We start from the raw sequence: 22,470 nt of genomic DNA, 5'->3' as shown, positions 1-22,470 counted from the left end.
GTACAGAGCTTTTGGGGGCCAACTTTTTGGGAGTACTTAACTCACTTAAGGGTAGTACTTGAGGCTGAAGAGAACTCTGGGACTCATTGGCAGAAAATTGTATATGATAGGTTTGTACATATTTAATTGTTAAAGTCCTGGGCTATGTTGAACAGAAAGTTTATTAGTCAGAAATTAGGCACTTGCTTAGCACTTAGGACAGTGGCACATTGGAAAAAAATGCTTTCTGCCTAATAGAATATTATGGGGTGTTATCTCTGATTTTGCCAAGTCTTTTTATAAAGACTGTCTTTATAAATGACCCTTTATAAAGACCCTTTTTATAATGACCCTCTGTATCTCCCATTAAAATTTATTTTTCACCCTTTGAACTCTCCCACATCTCAACCACTTCATCAAAAATACTTCTTTGTCTACCTCATGAGAGCAAGGGTAATATGTGTGTGTGTGAATTGCTCACACTGTAAACCCACCAGGCTCCTCTGTCCATGGAATTCTCCAGGCAAGAATACTGGAGTGGGTTGCCATTCCTTTCTCCAGGGGATCTCCCCAACTCAGGGACTGAACACAAGTCTCCTGCATTGCAGGCAGATTCTTTCTGTCTGAGCCACCAGGAAAGCCCAGGGGTAATATGTGGGACAACAAAAACTCTCTAGCTTTGATTCAAGGACTGTCGAGCATTCTAGAAAACCTCTACATGTCTTGTATTTTCCAAAAAAGGAAACTAAGTGCAAGAAAGATAAAGAATAACTGATAGCACTCTTTTATCATCAGCATGGTTATAATTATCATTATTTGTATTATCACTACTGGTTCTTTTTTTAAATATAATCATCCCTTGATTGTTTTTTTTCTTATAAAATTTCCTCTGATAACTTTTCTTGCTAACAATTATGCTATTTTTCTTCAGTCATTAATCTGACTATTAAATTACCTTTTTTTTTTCCTGGTGGCCCTTCCCCTGAGTGCTGTGCTGAGTGCACCTGACTGCACTCGTGGCCAGGAGAAGGTGGGCATATCTCTCCCAGGCATGCCACTGGGGGCCTGGGTGAGTCTTCTGCCTCTGATAAAGTTATGTTTGCTGTCATCCATTCTCTGGGGAGTCAGCTATCCAGAGCTCTGGTCTGTGTTGATGGTGTTGTAGGTCCTCTGGCTGTGTTCTCCACAAACATTTCATGTGGTCTCCATTTCTGGGAGCTCAAATCACAGCTACATTTTTTACCCCTCCAAGCTCTGTGAAAGACTAAGGGGCACAGAGTCTGGTATCATTTTCCTGCCTCATCCAGGACAGGTGGGTGGCCAAGTTGGGGGACAGAAGTGGCCCAAGATCCCTGACCCTTCCTTCCTAGTAAGCCATTGTCCAAGCAGGCTGTGGGGTGAACTTGGGGGAGAGTATGTTCTCTTTGATCACTTGTGGGGAGATCTCCTGAGACAGAGAGATCTAGTAGTGAGCAAGGGAAGGAGGAGGTATGTGGGGACAGAAGCCACTGTGTCACAGTGTCCTGCAGAGGATTCTTCATGGTGGGCAGCCAGGGAAGGGCATGGGCATAGTCATTAGTGCATCCTAGGGCTGGCACAAGCTGGGTATTCTCCTGGGGCCATTGCTCCCTACCAGGACGGCTTCTTTGGTTGAATTACTTGGGGCGTGAGGGCTGAGGACAGACTCTTCTGAGGAGGAAAGAAGACCCAGCTATGTGGCAATGGGGTGAGCACTGTCAGCCTGGTTTTCAGGTGGCCTTCTTGTCCTGTTGGCTCTCAGTAGGTGCCCCAAGGGGATAAGAAGGACCTTGTCCAGCCTCGAACATCCTTGGGATGCTTGAGCCCCTGACTCATATGTTCTTAGCCAAGGAAAAGATTTGTCATCTCCAGGCCACTGAGATGGTTCTCCTCCTGCCCCTAAGGACCAGTCTGACCCTCCTGTCATGGCTTGTCCTATCATGCCTTCGGGAGCTGAGCAAGTGATCCTGCAGTTCTGCTCTGTTTCCTTTCTCTCCAGTTAGCCATGTTCTTGTTCCCGGCTGCCCTGCCCCTCCTCATTGGGTGCTTGGGCTGTGTGTGTGATATTTCCTTCATGGAAAGCCAACTGTGTATTGAGGATTCACCATGTGCTGTGTGTGGCTCAGAAATTCCATCCTGTGGCCCCTGTACTCTGAACCATGAGGGCAGGGAGGGAGCTGTTCCATTCAAGGCAGAAGGACTAGATGGCCCTCTTGCAAATGGAATTCTGCTTCTTCAAGAATGCAATGTGAAGTTCCCTGCATCTACTGGTAATACAAGGATTTCACATTTTTTAGAACTATGGTGAGCATATGTATGTACTTTTTTAGAATTGGTACTAGAAATTGGTGGCTTCCTAGGTGGTGCCAGTGGTAAATAACCTGCCTGCCAATGCAGGAAACATAATGAGGCATGGGTTTGATCCCTGTGTCAGGAAGATCTGCTGGAAGAGGGCATGGCAACCTATTCTAGTATTCATGCCTGGAGAATCCCCTGGACAGAGGAGCCTGGTGGGCTACCATCCACAGGGTCTCAAAGAGTCAGACACGACTGGAGCAACTTAGCATGTACACACACACTAGAAGTTGAGGGGCTTCCCTGGCAACTCAGTGGTAAAGAACCCAACTGCCAATGCAGGAGACACAGGTTCAGTCTCTGGATCAGGAGAATCCCCTGGAGTAAGAAATGGCAACCCACTCCAGGATTTTTGCCTGGGAAATTCCATGGATAGAGGAACCTGGCAGGCTACAGTCCATGTGGTCACAAAGAGTTGGACATGACTGAGTGACAGCACACACACATACATCCTTAATCTAGCAACTTTTCTTTTCACTTAGAATGTCTGACCTCTCTGAAAATCTTCAAATAAAAATTTTACTCTGGTCTTAAACCATGTGATTTATACATTTTTGTGCATGCTTGGGTGCTCAGTCATATGTGACTCTTTGCAACCCCATGGACTGTAGCCCACCAGGCTCTTCTGTCCACGGGATTTTCCTAAAAGAATACTAGAGTGGGCTGCCATTTCCTCCTCCAGGGGTTTTTCCTGACCCAGGGAATGCTCTATGTAAAAAGTGTCCCCTATTCTACTCTGAGATCCTTGACCACAAAGACCATATGTCACTTATTCAGCACCCTCATTGCTGTAAGATAGCTATGTGTTTGGGTGAGAGAGGATGTTAAATAACTGTTAAACAAATGAATAGCTTCATTTTAAAATGTACATTTAGCATCAAAAGCTATATCAAAGTAATTTTCCCTATTCCTCGCATGAAGTGTGGCTAAAAGCACTGGCCACTATACATAAAACAAACTTAAGAAGACTGAAAGGTAAAGAGAACAAAGCTGATGGACTAAGAATCTCAAGACTCAAGGAACAACACAGTGTTGAATTACCTGAGAGTTTTTTTTTTTTTTTTTTTTGCCTCATATATCTTATACATGGAGCTGAAGAACCTTACAACTGGGAAATGCCAATACGGACAGATAAAATGAGCACCAAGAAAAGCCTGATTTCTCTAACCAAAAGACCAAGAAAGGAGCAGCCTAGCAAGACAGAAAAGTTTTGGACAATAACCACTCTACTCTAACCAAACACCATGGGGAAAAATGTGTCTCTTCTAACCTTTACCAAAAAGGCCTAATAAGGAACCTTGACTTATAAACTCACCCAGTTGTAACAAGGTGCCCTAATCTGTCTCTCTACCATTCCAAGGTAGTATTAGAGAAAACTGAGTAGGGAGCCAGAAATGTCATTCCCTCTTAGTGGCAACAAGGCCTATTCCTAAAACACTGTGTTAGTGGAGACCATGCAGGGAGACTGGACATTCACCCTTGCTAGACTGTAACCTCCAGTTCTTCCTCCATTTCTGAAGAGGTACAAAGATGGTGTCAGTGAATGCCAAGTAGGAAACTAGGAATTTTAGCATCACTCAGTATACAATCCATTGAAGCAACATGGAAAATAGTAAGAAAAGACTCTTACCTCTCCCAACCAGTTAAGTATCAGAGGAAGACAAGTAGGGATCTTGAACACCAACCCCTGCTCACCATAACAATGCACCTATCCCCCCCACAGTATCCATGGAGGCTAAGCAGGGAACCTGGACCTGGAACCTCCATCCCCATCTCTTCCACCCTATCTAGAAACAATGAGGAGATATGCTGGCACAGTGTCATAGTAGGCCTACTAAAACACAAGGTTTAAATAAGACATGAAGTGTTATGATATTCAAAATGCCCAAGGTACAACAGAAAAACCACTTGTCACACCAAAGATTAAGAATATCTCAACTTCAATGAGAAAAGAAAATTAACTGCCACCAACACTAAGATGACACAGATGTTGAAATTATTTGACAAGCATTTTAAAGCACTCACTACTAAAATGTTTTAATAAGCAATTACAATCATATTTGAGACAAGTGAAACAATACTAAGTCTCAGCAACTAAATAGAGAATATAAAGAAGAAACAATGGAAATTTTAGAACTAAAACATAGAATGGAAATAATGATAATTTTAAAAATTTCATTGGATGAGTTCCACTAAATAATGGAGAAGGCAGAGGAAAGAATGAGTAAACTTGAAGATAGAACAATAGAAATTATCTAATGTGAACAAGAGGCGGAAATAAATTTTTAAAAAATGAACAGAGCATCAGAGAACTGTGGTCCTATAAAAAAAGATGTAATGTTTCTGTCGTCATAAGAGTGCTGGATGGAGAGGAGAAAAAAGGTGCAGCTGAAAAACCTCTCAGAGAAATAATGGCTGAAAATCTCCCAAATTTGACAAAAGACAAACCTACAGTATTAAGACGCTAAGTGAACTACAAAGAGGATGAACTCAAAGAAATCTATGCCAAAACACATCAGAGTCAAAGTTCTGAAATATAAACACACACTAATTTTGAAAATATTGAGAGAGAAGTGATACCCTAATTAAGGGAAAAGCCATCAAATGATAGTGGATTTCTCATAAAAACAAAACAAAACAAAACATGGAGGGCAGAAGTAAGAAGTGATAAAACATTTTTCAAGTGCTGAAAGAAAAAACTGTCAACTTGGAATTGCATACCCAGTCAAACTGTGCTTCAGGAAAGAAGGAGAAAATCTAGGCATTTTCAAATGAATGAATACCAAGAGAATTTGTCACAGGCAGACCTACCTTTAAAGAATGGCCACCAGCAGACCTACCTTTAAAGAATGGCCAAAGGAATTTCTCCAAACAGAAAGGAAACAATAGAAAATGGAATCTTGGGTCATCAAGAAGGAAGAAAGAACTCTCTGCAACCTCATGAACTCTGTCACATCAGGTTCCTCTGTCCTCCACTCTCTCCTAGACTTTGCTCAAATTCATGTCCATTGAGTCAGTAATGCTTTCTAGCCATCTCATCCTCTGCTGCCCTCTTCTCCTTTTGCCTTCAATCTTTCCCAGCATCAGGGTCTTTTCCAGTGAGTTGGCTCTTCCCATCAGGTGGCCAACATATTGGAGCTTCAGCTTCAGCATCAGTCCTTCCAATGAATATTCAGGGTTGATTTCCTTTAGGATTGACTGGTTTGATCTCCTTGCAGTCCAAGGGACTATCAAGAGTCTTCTCCAGCACCACAATTCAAAAGCACCAGTTCTTCATCACTCAACCTTCCTTATGGTTCAACTCTCACATATCAATGATTGTCCTTGCAAATAGTCTAAATACATCAAATGAAAAACAGATTGGCAGAAAAAAAAATACCCCAACCATAAGCTGTTTACAAGAAACTTCAAATATATATCTCCAGGGAATCATGCTGGGTGAAAAAGCCAGTTTCAAAAAGTCACAGATTATATGACTCAATTTATATCTTTCATGAAATACTATTATAGAGATAAAAAAATAGTGGTTGCCAAGAGTTAGGGATGGTGGACTGGGTATGACTATAAAGGAGGAACACAAAGGAGATTTTTGTGGTGATGGAATAGTTCTGTATCTTGATTGCAGTGGTGGTTATAGAAATCTACACATGCAATAAAATAATAAGTATATATACATATTATAGTAGTGCAACTTTCTGGGTTTGATATTATAGTCTAATTATATAAGATGTAATCATTGGAGGAAACTGGGTGAAGGGTTCATGGGTCGTCTCTGGATTATCTTGACTATTTCCTGTGACTGTATAATTATTTCAAAAGTTAAAAGTTAAAAAAACTCAGATTAACTTTTAAAAATCTATATTTTAAAAACTACTGATAATAGCATACAAAATGGTGAGAAAATTTCAGCTTTCCTACTAAGGTCAGGTGCAAGACAAAGCTGTCCCTTCTCCCTACTCCTTTAACATTGTAGTGGAAATTCTAGCTGATAAAATAATGCAAGAAAAAGAAATACAACTATACAGACTGGGAAGGAATACATAAACTTTCTTTGTTCACAGATAACAAAGTAATCTATGTAGAAAATATGAAAGAATTGACAAAAAATTCTGGAATTTAAAAGCAATTACAGCAAGGTATCAGGATATCAGGTTAATATACAAAAGTCACTTTCCTATATACTAGCAATAAACAAGTAGAATTTGAAATTTTAAAAATGAATACCATTTACATTAGCACCCCCAAATATTAAATACTTAGGTATAAATCTGACAAAATATGTACAAATTTATATGAAAAAACTACAAAATTTTGATGAACTAAAATTCAAAGAACTAAATAAATGGAGAAATCCAAAGAACTAAATAAATGGAGAAATATTCTATGTTCATGAACAGGAAGACTCAATATTGTCAGGATATCAGTTCTTCCCAACTTGATATATAGATTCAGTGCAATCACAATCAAAATCTTAGTAATTTGTTTTTTGGATATTGACAAACCAATTCTAAAGTTTACACAGAGAAGCAAAAGACTCCAAATAACCAACAGAGTATTGGAAGAGATGAAAAAAGTTGGAGAACTGTCATTTCTTGACCTCAAGACTTACTATAAAGCTACAATATTCAAGACTGTGTGGTATTGATGAAAGAATAGACAAATAGATCAATGGAACAGAATAGAAGGCCCAGAAATATCAATAGATCCACATAAATGTAGCCAACTGATCTGTGACAAAGAAGCAAAGACAATACAGTAGAGCAAAAGTAATATTTTCAGCGAGTGTTTCTGGAACCACTGGATATCCACATGCAAAAAAAGAAAAAAAATTAATCTAGACACAGACCTTACCTCCTTCTCAAAAATTAACCGAATGGATCACTGACCTAAATATAAAACATTTGTAGAAACACTAAGTGTTAGTTCTTTGAAAGTGAAAGTGTTAGTTGCTCAGTCATGTCTGACTCTTTGCAATCCCATGGACTATAGCCCACCAGGCTCCTCTGTCCATGGAATTCTCCAGGCAAGAATACTGGAGTGGGTAGCCATTCCCTTCTCCAGGAGACATTGCAGGCAGATTCTTTACCATCAGAGCCACTATGGAAGCCCTTAAATATAAAGCACAAAGCTCTAAAACTCCTAGAAAGTAACTTAGGGTAAACTTTAATGACCATGGGTTTGATTACAGCTTTTTAGGTTCAAGATCAAGTCATAATCCATGAAAGAAATAATTGGACTTCATCAAAATTTAAAACTTCTGCTCTGCAAAAGACAATGTCAAGAGAACAAGAAGCTAAGCCACAGATGGAGAGAAAATATTTGCAAAAGACATATCTGATAAAGGACTGTTATCCAAAATGTACAAAGACCTCCTGAGACTCAGCAATGAGAAAATGATCAACCCAGTTAAAAAAATGGCCCAAAGACCTTAACAGACAGTTCATCAAAGAAAATATATAGATGACAAATAAACATATTAAAAGATACTCAATGCTATATGTCATCAAGAAAATGGACTCTATGGGAGAGGGCGAGGGTGGGATGATTTGAGAGAATGGCATTGAAACATGTATAATATCATATGTGAAACGAATTGTCAGTCCAGGTTTGATGCGTGATACATGATGCTCAGGGCTGGTGTACTGGGATGACCCAGAGGGATGGTATGGGGAGGGAGGTGGGAGGGAGGTTCAGGATGGGGAACATGTGTACACCCGTGATGGATTCCTGTTGATGTATGGCAAAACCAATACAATATTGTAAAGTAATTAGCCTCCAATTAAAAAAATAAATTTATATTAAAAAAAAGAAAATACAAATGAAAGCAATGAGATGCCACTACATACCTATCAGAATGACCAAAATCTGGACACTAACACCACCAAATGCTGGTAAGGATGTAGAGCAACAAGAATTCTCACTCATTGTTGTTGGGAATGCAAAATGGTACAGCCACTTTGGAAGAAAGCTTGGCAATTTCTTCCAAAACTAAACATATAATTTAGCATGCTCCTTAGTGTTTAACCAAATGAGTCGAGAACATACATCAACACAAAAATTTATACACATCTATTTATAATTGTCAAAATGTGGAAGCAACCAAGATTCCTTCAGGGAGTGAGTTAATAAATAAACTGTGGTACATCTAGACAATGGAATATTACTCAGTGCTGAAAAAAAAATCTTTCAAGTCATGAAAATGCATGGGAGAAATTTATTTATTTATTTCAATATAAATTTATTTATTTTAAATGGAGGCTAATTACAATATTGTAGTGGTTTTGCCATACATTGACATGAATCTGCCACGGGTGTACATGTGTTCCCCATCCTGAACCCCCCTCCCACCTCCCTCCCCATACCATCCCTCTAGGTCATCCCAGTGCACCAGCCCCGAGTACCCTGTATCATGCATCGAACCTGGACTGGTGATTCATTTCACATATAGTAATGTATGTTTCAATGCCATTCTCCCAAATCATCTCACCCTTGCCCTCTCCCACAGAGTCCAAAAGACTATTCTATACATCTGTGTCTCTTTTCTATCTCACATACAAGGTTATCATTACCATCTTTCTAAATTCCATATATATGCATTAATATACTGTATTGGTGTTTTTCTTACTGGCTTACTTCACTTTGTATAATAGGCTCATTTCATCCACCTCATTAGAACTAATTCAAATGTATTCTTTTTAATGGCTGAGTAATATCCCATTGTGTATATGTACCACAGCTTTCTTATCTGTTCATCTGCTGATGGACATCTAGGTTGTTTCCATGTCCTGGCTATTATAAACAGTGCTGCGATGAACATTGGAGTACATGTGTCTCTTTCAATTCTGGTTTCCTCAGTGTGTATGCCCAGCAGTGGGATTGCTGGGTCATATGGCAGTTCTATTTCCAGTTTTTTAAGGAATCTCCACACTGTTCTCCATAGTGGCTGTACTAGTTTGCATTCTCACCAACAGTGTAAGAGAGTTCCCTTTTCTCCACACCTTCTCCAGCACTTATTGCTTGTAGACTTTTGGATTGCAGCCATTCTGACTGGCATGAAATGGTACCTCATTGTGGTTTTGATTTGCATTTCTCTGATAATGAGTGCTGTTGAGCATCTTTTCATGTGTTTGTTAGCCATCTGTATGTCTTCTTTGGAGAAATGTCTGTTTAGGTCTTTGGCCCATTTTTTGACTGGGTCATTTAATTTTCTGGAATTGAGCTGCAGGAATTACTTGTATATTTTTGAGATTAATTCTTTGTCCGTTACTTCGTTTGCTATTATTTTCTCCCGTTCTGAAGGCTTTTTTTCCACTTTGCTTATAATTTCCTTTGTTGTGCAAAAGTTTAATTAGGTCCCATTTGTTTATTTTTGCTTTTATTTCCAATATTCTAGGAGGTGGGTCATAGAGGATCCTGCTGTGATTTATGTTGGAGAGTGTTTTGCCTATGTGTTCCTCCAGGAGTTTTATAGTTTCTGGTCTTACATTTAGATGTTTAATCCATTTTGAGTTAATTTTTGTATATGGTGTTAGAAAGTGTTCTAGTTTCATTCTTTTACAAGTGGTTGACCAGTTTTCCCAGCACCACTTGTTAAAGACATTGTCTTTTCTCCATTGTATATTCTTGCCTCCTTTGTCAAAGATAAGGTGTCCATAGGTGCATGGACTTATCTCTGGGCTTTCTATTTTGTTCCATTGATCTATATTTCTGTGTTTGTACCAGTACCATACTGTCTTGATGACTGTGGCTTTGTAGTAGAGCCTGAAGTCAGGCAGGTTGATTCCTCCAGTTCCATTCTTCTTTCTCAAGATTGCTTTGGCTATTTGAGGTTTTTTGTATTTCCATACAATTGTGAAATTAATTGTTCTAGTTCTGTGAAAAATACCGTTGGTAGCTTGGTAGGGATCACATTGAATCTATAGATTGCTTTGGGTAGTATACTCATTTTCACTATATTGATTCTTCCAATCCATGAACATGGTATATTTCTCCATCTATCTGTGTCCTCTTTGATTTCTTTCACCAGTGTTTTATAGTTTTCTATATATAGGTCTTTTGTTTCTGTAGGTAGATATATTCCTAAGTATTTTATTCTTTTCGTTGCAATGGTGAATGGAATTGTTTCCTTAATTTCTCTTTCTGTTTTCTCATTATTAGTGTATAGGAATGCAAGGGATTTCTGTGTATTGATTTTATATCCTGCAACTTTATTATATTCATTGATTAGCTCTAGTAATTTTCTGGTGGAGTCTTTAGGATTTTCTATGTAGAGGATCATGTCATCTGCAAACAGTGAGAGTTTTACTTCTTCTTTTCCAATCTGGATTCCTTTTATTTCTTTTTCTGCACTGATTGCTGTGGCAAAAACTTCCAAAAGTATGTTGAATAGTAGTGGTGAGAGTGGGCACCCTTGTCTTGTTCCTGACTTTAGGGGAAATGCTTTCAATTTTTCACCATTGAGGATAATGTTTGCTGTGGGCTTATCATATATAGCTTTTATTGTGTTGAGGACTGTTCCTTCTATTCCTGCTTTCTGGAGGGTCTTTTTTTTTAATCATAAATGAATGTTGAATTTTGTCAAAGGCTTTCCCTGCATCTATTGAGATAATCATATGTTTTTATTTTACAATTTGTTAATGTGGTGTATTATGTTGATTGATTTGTGGATATTGAAGAATCCTTGCATCCCTGGGATAAAGCCCACTTGGTCATGATGTATGATCTTTTTAATATGTTGTTGGATTCTGTTTGCTAGAATTTTATTAAGGATTTTTGCATCTATGTTCATCAGTGATATTGGCCTGTAGTTTTCTTTTTTTTGTGGCATCTTTGTCAGGTTTTGGTATAGGGGAAATTTAAATGTATGAAAGTAAAAGAAGTCAATCTGAAGAGACTATTTACTATATGATTCCAATTATATAACATTCTGGAAAAGGCAACACTATGGAGACAGTAAAAAGATCAGTGGTTGCCAGAGGTTTGGAGGGGAATAGGGATGAATAGGCAGAGCATGAATTTTTACAGCAGTAAAAATATTCTATATGATACCATAATGATGAATATATGTCATTAACATAAACAGCTATATCCAATGTAATTTAAACTTTCTTTGACTATGCAAAAGATACTTTAAGCCCAATCATCATCAGTTTTCATTGTATTTTAGATATTTCAGAAGGGCCAGATAATGGTGAGTTGTATTTGATAAAATATCAGTAAGATAATTTACTGAATTTAACTAATTTTTCATTTTTGTTCAATACACTTAAACTAATTTTTTTTGAAAATCTGGCCAGAATAAAAATACATATATCATAAATGAGATCTCCCACTTGCACTTCTTGCTTCTCTGCCCCTTTTGCTCTTCTTTTTTTTTTATAACAGATTTATTGAGGTATGATTTACATATGGTAATAGTCACTCTTTTTATATGCTCAATTCTATGAATTTTGACAAAAGAATACCACCACTTACAGTCAAGATATATAATATTTCATTACTCCAAAAAGTTCCCCCATACTCCTCTATAATGAGTCATTTCCCCTCACCCTTCCTCCTGGCATTCACTGATCTGTTTCACTGCACAGTTTTGCCTTTTTTGGGATTACATATAAGTGGAATCATTTGTGTCTGGCTTCTTTTCACTTAGCATAATGCCGTTGATAAAAGTCATTTCATGTATCAGTAGTTTATTACAGTTTATTACAGAGTTGTATTCCACTATATTAATGTATATTCACTTATTTATCCATTCATCAGTTGAAGTACATTTTGAGTTATTGACACATTTTGGCAGTTATGAAAAATCTGCAAAAACATCTAGGTACAGGTTTTTTAGGAATATAATTTTTCATTTATCTTGGCTAAGTACCCAAGAGAGTGATTTCAGGATCATAGGGTAATTGTATGTTTAACTTTTAAGAAGCTGCCAAACTGTTTTCCAAAGCAGGTATACCATTTTTACATTCCCATCAGCATTGTATGAGATTTCCAGTTCCTCTACATCCTCACCAGTACTAGGTATTGTCATTTTTTAAAAAAAGCTTTTTTTAGTGGTTATACACGGGTATTGGTTTTAACATGCATTTCTTGAATGATTAATAATATTGAGCATCTTTTCATGTACTCAATTGCTATTCATGTCATGCATTTGTGTGTGTGTAAAATGTCTGTTCAAATCTTTTGCCCATATTTTAAACTGGATTGTTTGCTGTCTTCTTACTGAGTTATGAGCGTCAACTCACACTTGTACTCTGGATATCAGACTTTTATAAGGCGTGTGTGTCATAAATATTTTTCTCAGTCTGTGGCTTGCCCTTTCATGTTCATAACAGTATTTTTCAAAGGGTAGAAGTTTTACATCTTGATGAAGTCTAGTGTTGATTTTTTAATAGATCATACTTTTGGTAATTATGAAATCTTTGCCTAACTAAAGGCTAGAAAGATTTTCTCCTATACTCACTTCTAAAAATTTTGTTTTACTTGATCCATTTGTATTAGTTTTTATATATGGTGTGATTATTGGTATCTACAAAGCTCTCATACATATGATCACATTTGATAATCATTAGATTAAAAAAAAACTTTGAAGAAGGTATGTGGAGAATTTCAATCCCCATTTTATAAATGAGAAGACTGCGGATTAGAGGAGTGCTGTGTGACTTGCTCAAGGTCCCATAGCTGATAAGAGGTGAACGTGAAAGGTGTAACGTAAAATTTTGATAAGAGTTCAGGTCTCCTGCTGTCTCATGCCAGTGCTTTTGGAGCCAGCCACTAAGACTTAAGATGGCACCCCTAGCAAAATAAAGATTCCCAGTGGAGATCTGAACAACCTATTAGGTACTGAGGTAAGAGACACAGACAGTAGACTTGTCTAACCTCAGACTGTACTCCTCTGGCTCTTCTGGGGCTGCACAATTCAAGAGAGCCAGAAGCTGATCTGGCTCGCTGTTCGGGTGACACTCAGTGAATACTTTTTGATGATGATGAAGAAGACTTGGAGCATACTCAGAGGAGGGCTCTCAAAGGAATTACAGAATTAGGAATTAAAGCTAAGAATAAAAGTTAGGAAACTAAGATTGTTTAGCCTAGAAAAGAGAGGCTCACGATGAAACTTGGTAACAGCCTTCAAACAAAAAAAGCTTGGCCTTTCTTTCTGATGGCTGAGCAAGAATCTAAGTAAAAGGGCAAATCTCTTCCTCCCTGTTGAGGATTGTTACAAACACTTAAAGCCTTTATAAACAGAGTAAACTCTTGTTTTCTTGTTTTTTATTTTTTTAATATAAATTTATTTAAATTGGAGGGTAATTACAATATTGTATTGGTTTTGCCATACATTGACATGAATCCGCCACGGGTGTACATGTGTTCCCCATCCTGAACCCCCTCCCACCTCCCTCCCCATACCATCCCTCTGGGTCACCCCAGGGATTTGCCAAACATGGACTCTGATGAAGGATTTCAGCAGGAGGGTTATATGACTCTCTTGTACAGTGTCCTTATAAATTTTGGGTGACTCCTAAACCTGACCTGTGTCAATTCCAGGAGGCCTTTGTCTGTGGCCTTCTTTACTCCTTAGTCTTAGCATTTTCACAGAACTGTTCCAGTGACCAAGACAAATCTTACCTAAGCTTCTGAAGGCTTAATTAACTTTCATGTTCCTTGGCACTGAGACCAAGTAGCCTAGTGCCTAAGGCTATAAATCTGGCTTAGTATCCCTGGAAGGAAGCCTGAAATGCTGGCTAGTCCAAATCTGACACCAGTGGTTGAATCCCCTGTTTTATATCTAGCCTCTGCTTGCACACTTCCAATGATGGGAGCTTCATTAATCCTAATTAGAGATATGATACAATGAACATTGGAGTAGAAATAAGGAGAGTTAGGTCTGAGGCCCAGCTCTGCCACTTAACTTGCTATGTGATATTTGGCAAGTCCCTTCACATTTCTAGACTTGTTTCTTTATCAATAAAATGGTAGTAGAGGAATCTCTTTGTCTTAGTTTGTGTTTATTTAACTGCTATAACAATAGCCCTCAAAAATTCAGTAGCTTAAAGGAAAAGAAGTTTAATTCTCAGGTAACATCCAAGGCAAGGGTTCCAGACTGGAGAGAAAGGAGGAATTCCATTCAGGGTCCCAGGCAGAACTGATGGCAGTTCTGCCAGTCTTAATACATGGCATCCAAGAAAGCAGAAACATCACAGGAGTCTTTTTTTATGGTCCAAACCCGGAAGTGGCATGTGTCCTTTTTACCCACATTCTATTGGTCAGAATTCTGTCACATGGTCATACCAAATAGCCACAGGAAACAGGCTAAGAAATGTAGTGCAGCTGTGTGGTAGCTAGCTAGACATCTCTACCACAGACTTGATCTTTAAAGGCCCCTTACCCCAGCTTTGAAGTTCTAGGTATGCTTATGAACTAGACCCCTGGTTCTCACATTGCCTTGTTACAGGAACTTTGAAAATTGCCTAACCTCTCTGGCCATTAGGGACTAGCAGGCTGGCAGTGCAGGCCAACACAATGCCCCCTGTGAAAGGTCAGAGAAGAACTGACATACCAGCTGCACCACCAGGTACCACATTAAACTAAGATGTCTTTGTGCTTCTTTTCTCTGCAGCATGGGTAGGAGCCCTCTCAATGGGAATGATCTTCTTCTGTTCTCCCATTGTGAGTATATTCACTGATCGTTTGGGCTGCCGAATCACAGCAACTGCAGGGGCTGCTGTTGCTTTCATTGGCCTCCATACCAGCTCCTTCACCAGGTAAGGCTAGGAATTGCTGGCCATTTGCCCTTGGCTTCTTTCTGGGCCTCAAATGGAGACACTCTTTTCATTGCAGAATCCCCTGTGGCCTTTTCCATGTAGGGTCTTCAAATACCTTGCTCCCAGGAATTATTGTTCAATGGGATTTATCTAGGTAGAGTCCCCAAGGACATATTGGTAGGGAATACACCCAAAGAGGACTCAAGATTTGCAAAGTGGTAAGAGAAGCTTAAGCTTGGGCATTCATACAGCTGAGCCCATGTTCAATTTTGGCCACTGAATGGCAGTGGAACAATTGATGAGTATCATTTCTCTCTCTGGGCCTCAATTTTCATATCTACAACATGAAATTAGATCAGGTCTTTTCAGGTGTGTCTTCCACTCTGCCATTCTATTTCCCTTCAATATGCCACACATCTCATGACCTCAACTGCCCTCCTAGGAATGAAAATCTAGAGTAAGACCATCTGAACACCTACCATTAGAGGATTCTTGGGTAATCTTATGCTGAAAAAGAGGTCAGCTGAGCCCAAGGCTGTTTGGCATTTCTGATCCTTTTCCATTTCTGCATGGCAATGAAAAGACCCTGATGCTGGGAAAGATTGAAAGCAAAAAGAAAAGAGGGTGGCAGTGGGTGAGATGGTTAGATAGCATCACCAACTCAATAGACATGAGTTTGAGCAAACTCCAAGAGATAGTGAAGGACAGGGAAGCCTGGTCTGCTGCAGTCCATGGGGTAGCAGAGTTGGACATGACTTAGCGACTAAACAACAACAAATGTTGGGACAGTTTGGGACAGATAAAGATTCACATCTTGGGCATGAGAAAGGATGTTCAGCAGCATCCCTCACTGAGATATAGACCCAACACCCAGCTATCCAACTAGACCTAAATTTAGGTAAACTCAAATTCTGGTCCCATAGATCCCACTGGCAGAATTTGTTCAGTGTCCAGCAAGGAATAGGTTACAAGTTCATATTCTCCTTATCTCTGCTGCTCTCCAGAAGCATATCTGTAGGAGAGGGGAGAAGGCAAAACCCTCCACCACAGCTTGAGGAATATGGCATTCCAAAAGAACTCCAATAATTTTCTGCCAAAGACACTTTGGAAGTTATGGTACCTCCTACTTCCAATCTCCTGGTGTAGGAGAATGCTGGCCTGGAGACATGGCTAACTTGTCAGAGACCTGTTTTCTGAGCTTGGCTTCCCAGAGGACCATGGTTATGCACTCTAGGCCTAAGGATCCACTCACAGCAGAGAATGATAATCATGTTCTGCCACAACTGGGCCCTGTGAGATTGAGTCCACTTTATGACTTGAGCATTTCTGGCTGCCCAGTCTACCCTCCAGCAGAGCTTGGGTCTGTCCTGCAATAGTTTCTTGGCTTGGTTCTATCCAATTGGAGCAGAGGCAGAGAAAACCACCTCCTGTCTAATCTGCTCAGCCCTCCCAGGGATGCAGCTCCAAATCTTTTCAGGACCCCTCTGGTGGCCGGCCTCATTTGCCCTCAGCAGGCTGGTGCCTGGCTTCTTGTGGGAAGGAGTTGGGCCTCAGAAGCAGCTCCAGCCTCAGCGCTACTCAGCAGCGGCCTGTTTTTAAGGCCAAGCAGAGCAAAGTGTAAACAAATTAGCAACATACGGATCCTATTTTCTTTCCAATCCACATGAGCTCAGTTACAGGAGGGGAAAGAGCTCATATGTGCTTTCTCCTGGCATTCTTCTTTAGGCACACTGTTTCCCAGACCTTAAGCTCCTCCCCCACTCCCTTTGCCCTTTCTGTAAGAACATCTTTAGAGCCAAGAAACTTTCTGGATGGCCTCACATCCAGTGGAATATGGTTCTGTTTATGGCTAGAACTCCAAGTCATCTCTCCTGTTGTGTCTAAATCAGAGCTCTGAGTTCCTTTGGATGTTGTGAGATGGGGCAAAGTTTGGGCAGGGCTTTGGCAAGCCTACTTAGGGGCCTCCTGCCTCAGGGCCCAGGTAGAAATAGATCCACTACACAGCTCCCTGAACAGAATCTCATGCATTACTCCCACTGGCCCCCTCCCTGAGTGTCTCCTTCAGACCTTCATAATGCATTTCCCTTAGCAAGGCCCCTAGCTTGGGTCAGTCCCAAAGGGTACCTCTATTCTAATGGAAGGAAGCCCCAAGGAATTTGACAGAAGAGGAGCAATTGGCTTAGCTATGTGTTCTAAGTAGAGGCAACCCTTTTGAAACCAAAGCCCTTGCTCATACCCAATGAATACAAACAGATGGAAATCAATGATGACGGTGATTGTCTTAGAATCATGAGAGCTAGCACCACTTCATCTCTGTGCCATAGGTCCAGTCCTTTAGTATGAGGACTAGGTCTATTCATGAAGAGGAACTGCCTGACCATGGAAAGCACTAAGTTATTAAGTGGCCAGATAAAAAGTATTGCAAAATATATGGAAGCATCAAAAAGAAAACAAAATTTTTTACTAGTTTATGCCAGTGTCATCTGATGGCAGATGGCCAGCCAAGCTGACCTTCCCATAGCCTTTTCCATTCTGATACTTTGCCTTCTGTTATAGAAGCTTATGGCCAAAGCAGAGCCTAAGAGTTTTAGCCAGAACTTGTCCTACATGGCCAAGCCAACAACTTCTTTGAGGTCCCATTTCCCACCAAGTAGCCAAGTCCATGTAATGTTCAGGAACAGGAGCCAGGCTTCAGAAGTTAAAGGAACTCCTTATCTTAGGATCCCTATGGAGATTATCTAGGGCCTGGAGTAAAGGGTTTTGGGATATCCAGACCATGGGTATGGTTGAGGAAGGAGTATCTCTGAGGATACCACCAACCACTCTCTGAAATATTAAGGGCCCTGAGCATGGAGAAAGACACTGAAAAGTACCATGGAGGGTCTCAAACATCCAGAATCTTGGCTCCTTGCAGAATTTTCTTGTTACTTGGGATAAAGCTTTGGTTACCACCCTACCTATGTTGTTTAGATGAGCAGTAAGTGAAACTGTTCTCTCTAAGCCACTAATTTACTCTTGTAGCCCCTCGTCTAGACTTTGTATAGGATAGTTGTGGCTTTCTTTTGAACAGTGCTGATGGGGCCCTATAATTCAAACTAGAGTCACACAGGCCTAGAGACAAGTCCAAGCTTTGTTCATTCCCAGTTATCCTGTACTGTGCTGTGCTTAGTCTCTCAGTCATGTCCAACTCTTTGCAACCCCATGAACTGTAGCCCACCAGGCCCCTCTGTCCATAGGGATTCTCCAGACAAGAATACTGAAGTGGGTTGCCATGCCCTCCTCCAGGGGATATTCCCAACCCAAGGATCAAACCCAGGTCTCCCTCATTGCAAGCAGATTCTTTACCATCTGAGCCACCAGAGAAGCCCAAGAATACTGGAGTGGGTAGCCTATCCCTTCTCCAGGGGATCTTCCCAACCCAGGAATCAAACCAGGGTCTCCTGCATTGCAGGTGGATTCTTTACCAGCTGAGCTACCAGGGAAGCACCCAGTTATGCTACCTTGGGTAAAATACTTCTCTGAAACTCTGTCTACCTATCTATAAAATGGGGATTAGAAGGTTCTATTTCTTATCTATTTTGAAGGTCAGCAGTAACTGGGGCTGTGGGTTAAGGGTGGGGGATATAGATCTTGGTCGGGGGTGGGGGGGGTGCCAAGAAGGGCAGGTAAATTGCTGGTCAGGCCTCTGAGAATAGCTCTTGGTGTCTCTCCCACAGCTCACTAAGCCTGCGTTACTTCACCTATGGGATTCTCTTTGGTTGTGGCTGTTCCTTCGCCTTTCAGCCATCTCTCGTCATCCTGGGCCATTACTTCCAACGCCGTCTGGGTCTGGCCAATGGTGTGGTGTCTGCTGGGAGTAGCATCTTCTCCATATCCTTCCCCCTCCTCATCAAAACACTGGGGGCTAAGATCAAGCTCGCTCAAACCTTCCAGGTGCTGAGTACCTTTATGTTTATTCTTACGCTGCTTTCACTCACCTACCGACCCCTCCTGCCGAGCTCGCAGGACACCCCAAGCAAGAGAGGTGTCCACACCCTGTGCCAACGCTTTCTGGCTCAGCTCAGGAAGTACTTCAACATGCGAGTGTTCCGCCAACGTACCTACCGCATCTGGGCCTTCGGGATCGCTGCTGCTGCCCTTGGCTACTTCGTTCCCTATGTACACCTGGTGAGAAATACCAGGGTGGGTCTACCCTACCTGACCCCAAGAAGCTGTCTGTAATCTGCCTGAAGTTCAGAGGGTAGGAGCAGAGGACATTGAAAGGGCAGAGCTAGGATCTTTGAAAAAAGACAAAAGAGGTATTTGGAGAGTAGGAAACAGCACAGGCTGAGGGAAGACCTCAGTGGGAAATGGAGGAAGTTCCTTAGGGAAAGGCCTATGCCTATGGTTTCCCCTACTGATAAATCTAGATGGATGCTCAAGAGAAGATAAGCATCACTGAGATACAGGAGACTGCCCCTAGATGAACCAACAATAGGGTTTTCTAAGAGAGTGTTTTAAGGAATGCTGGTCTTTGTAGTCAAGTAATTTTGTTTAGGAAATAATGTGTACTAGATCTGTCTACCTTCATAATATGTAGCAATCTTATAAAGGTACCAAAAGATCCCTAAATACAGTAAAAAAAAAAAAAAAAAAAACTCTATTCACCTTTGTTTAACCAGCATCTACCCAACTTACATGATCACAGAAATGTTGGTTGTTTCCAGCTGTTATCTTCCACAGACATTGTGTTTCTTAAAATATAGTTTTGGAGTGTTACCTGGAAGCTGATGGATCCTTCTCCCTTGGTAAGCTGTTGTTACCCTAGGCTGTCAGTTCTAGGTCAGGGAATGGGGAGACAGTAAAGGAAGTCCTAGATTTTTTTCAGTTGTTAAAGCTGTATTCTGTCCTGTCAAGGCTTGGAAGAGGCTTAGAGACACCCACTGTCCTCAGCTGTTGCTCAGAAGGCCAAAATCCAGAGAGCCAAGGGATATGCAGCCTTTTAAGCTGTTGGAAACAACCAGAGAGCTGGTTCTGGAGCTAAGGCTACAGGGGAGGGGGTTGCAGGAGATAGCACTCTTGTCATGTTCCAGGGAAGTAAGCAGTAGAGGATTCTGGGTATGCCAACAATTAACCAGTCAGATCTTCTTCTTCCTCTTATCCTGGGGGCCTGGTGTTATGCTTTTCAGATGAAGTATGTGGAAGAGGAATTCTTGGAAATCAAGCAGACCTGGGTGCTCTTGGTGTGTATTGGGGCTACCTCAGGCCTTGGGCGCCTTGTGTCAGGCCGTGTCAGTGACTCCATTCCTGGACTTAAGAAGATCTACTTGCAGGTGAGTGTGACTACCCTGTCTACTGTGGACAGAACAGCCTGCCACATGATGCTGGGTTATCTCCAGCCTTTGGGATATAATGGTAGGGTATATCTGACACAGCTTGCTATGTAACATGGGAAATCAATTAAAGTCTCAAAGCCTCAGTTTCCCCAGGTTTCAAGTGAAGATCATCATCTGTGTTCTGCTCCTTCCTCAAGATGGAATAAGGATCTAGTGAGAGCAGCCACTGTAAATGGAAACTTTAAGAACACTTTCAAAGAAAATATTTATTTATAGAAGTTCTACCATCTGAGAGAGGGAAACTGAAGCCAGGAATTAGATGCTGCCTGCCCTGAGGACTGAACTCATTGGTACCTTATACTCTCTTGGAGGGTCTTAGGCATCTGTAGTACTCTGTGGCCCAATGTCTCTCTCCTCTAGGCCCAAGTGCATCACTTCTTTTTTTTTTTTTCCAAGTGCATCACTTCTTATACCTCCAGAACTACTTGGCACCAAACACTGGCTCTCAAATGCCATCCTCTTGATGGACACAAAAAAAGTGCCAAAAAAGGCCAGACTTCACTTGCCCTCTCCAGGCCTTACTCTTCTCTTTTGTACAATGAGAATAATTCTTTCCTTCCTATCTCACCTCACAGGTAAGGATCAAAAGAAATAAAGATGTGACCAGGCTTTGAGAAATAAAAAATGTTTTAACTATGCAAACTTATATTCTTTCTCAAAGTGACACAGGTAACCTCATATTGTGGGCAGTATCCATGCTTGAGAGGCCACTTTCTGTGTGAACTAGGCTCTGGTCTGGCTTGAATACAGACTACTGCTCAAGCTGTCTGTCTTTATCTACTGGATAACAATATTGTCTTTCTGACCTGGCTCATACTTTTTGCTACAGCAGAGGTAGCAAGTGTACCAGAAGGTACCCAAGTGTGGAACCCTATGGAGGAGTAACGCAGCCCCAGATAACATGTGGGTCATAAGGAATCCATTAGGAAGGTGGTTGAGTTCTGACTCTACTGGAGATGTCCTGAAAGCACTTTCAAGGGGCCCTGACTACACACAGCAGGGATTTCTCTGTCTTCTGATAGCCCCAACTGTTTTCCTAAATACCCTCATATATCTTGGATGAGGATATGAATAAGGTTTCCTATTGTTTTTAACTTTGTGTTAGATTTGCAAGAGCTGGTGAATCTGCTTCGTCAGAGCTTAGGGGCACCATTATGGTCCATCCAATCCAACCTCTCATTACAGTGATGGAGAAACTGAGGAAGAGACTCAGATAGTCATGGCAGAGCTGAACACCTATGTAGCATTCTTTTCATATTCTGCTTTACCCTAAGTGATGGATGGCAGAACCAAGTCCCAGACATGACAAGTGACTTGACCAAGGTCAAACCAAAAGCCTGTGATTGAGATAAACCAATTATGAAAATTTAATTTCCTGTGCCAATATCAGCAAGACCTTACCTGGGTGGCTTTTTGTATAGGACTATGTGTGGCTTTCCCAGCTTCTTCCACATGTCCCCATTGTGGCCAAAGGGTGCTGGAAATAAGTTAGCATTGCTGCTGCTGCTAAGTCGCTTCAGTCGTGTCCGACTCTGTGCGACCCCATACACAGCAGCCCGCCAGGCTCCCCCGTCCCTGGGATTCTCCAGGCAAGAACACTGGAGTGGGTTGCCATTTCCTTCTCCAATGCATGAAAGTGAAAAGTGAAAGTGAAGTCACTCAGTCATGTCTGACTGTCTGCGACCCCATGGACTGCAGCCTACCAGGCTCCTGCCCATGGGATTTTCCAGGCAAGAGTACTGGAGTGGGTTGCCATTGCCTTCTCTGAGTTAGCACTGGGCCAGGGCTTTATCTTAAGGAGTGGAAGCAGCCTTTGCCTACCCATATAGTTAATTTCTCAACATATTCCCTAGGACAGAGGTAGAGCCCAAGCAGTTCTTGTTTTCTATTGTTCCAAGAGGGAGTTCCAAGGGAGGAAGAGGCAATAACCAGTCAGAAGCATTACTAGGCTTATGGCTCAGTGCTTCTGCTGTCCATTTCCC

General features: G+C 41.0%; 1 protein-coding gene across 1 annotated transcript in view; it reads left to right on the top strand.

Annotated features, from left to right (window-relative positions):
- The window catches only part of SLC16A2 (solute carrier family 16 member 2), a 136,619-nt gene that overhangs the window by 101,099 nt on the left and 13,050 nt on the right, over positions 1-22,470 (top strand). The window contains exons 2-4 of the mRNA XM_040265669.1: positions 14,969-15,113; positions 18,830-19,280; positions 20,282-20,425. Of these exons, the coding sequence (XP_040121603.1) occupies positions 14,969-15,113; positions 18,830-19,280; positions 20,282-20,425 (740 nt within the window). The remainder of the gene's footprint in view (positions 1-14,968; positions 15,114-18,829; positions 19,281-20,281; positions 20,426-22,470) is intronic.

Source organism: Oryx dammah, unplaced genomic scaffold (assembly GCF_014754425.2).
Source record: "Oryx dammah isolate SB20612 unplaced genomic scaffold, SCBI_Odam_1.1 HiC_scaffold_23, whole genome shotgun sequence".
NCBI classification, from domain to species: Eukaryota; Metazoa; Chordata; class Mammalia; order Artiodactyla; family Bovidae; genus Oryx; species Oryx dammah.
The sequence above is the reverse complement of the archived record's forward strand: the minus strand, read 5'-3'. Positions and strand labels throughout refer to the sequence as shown.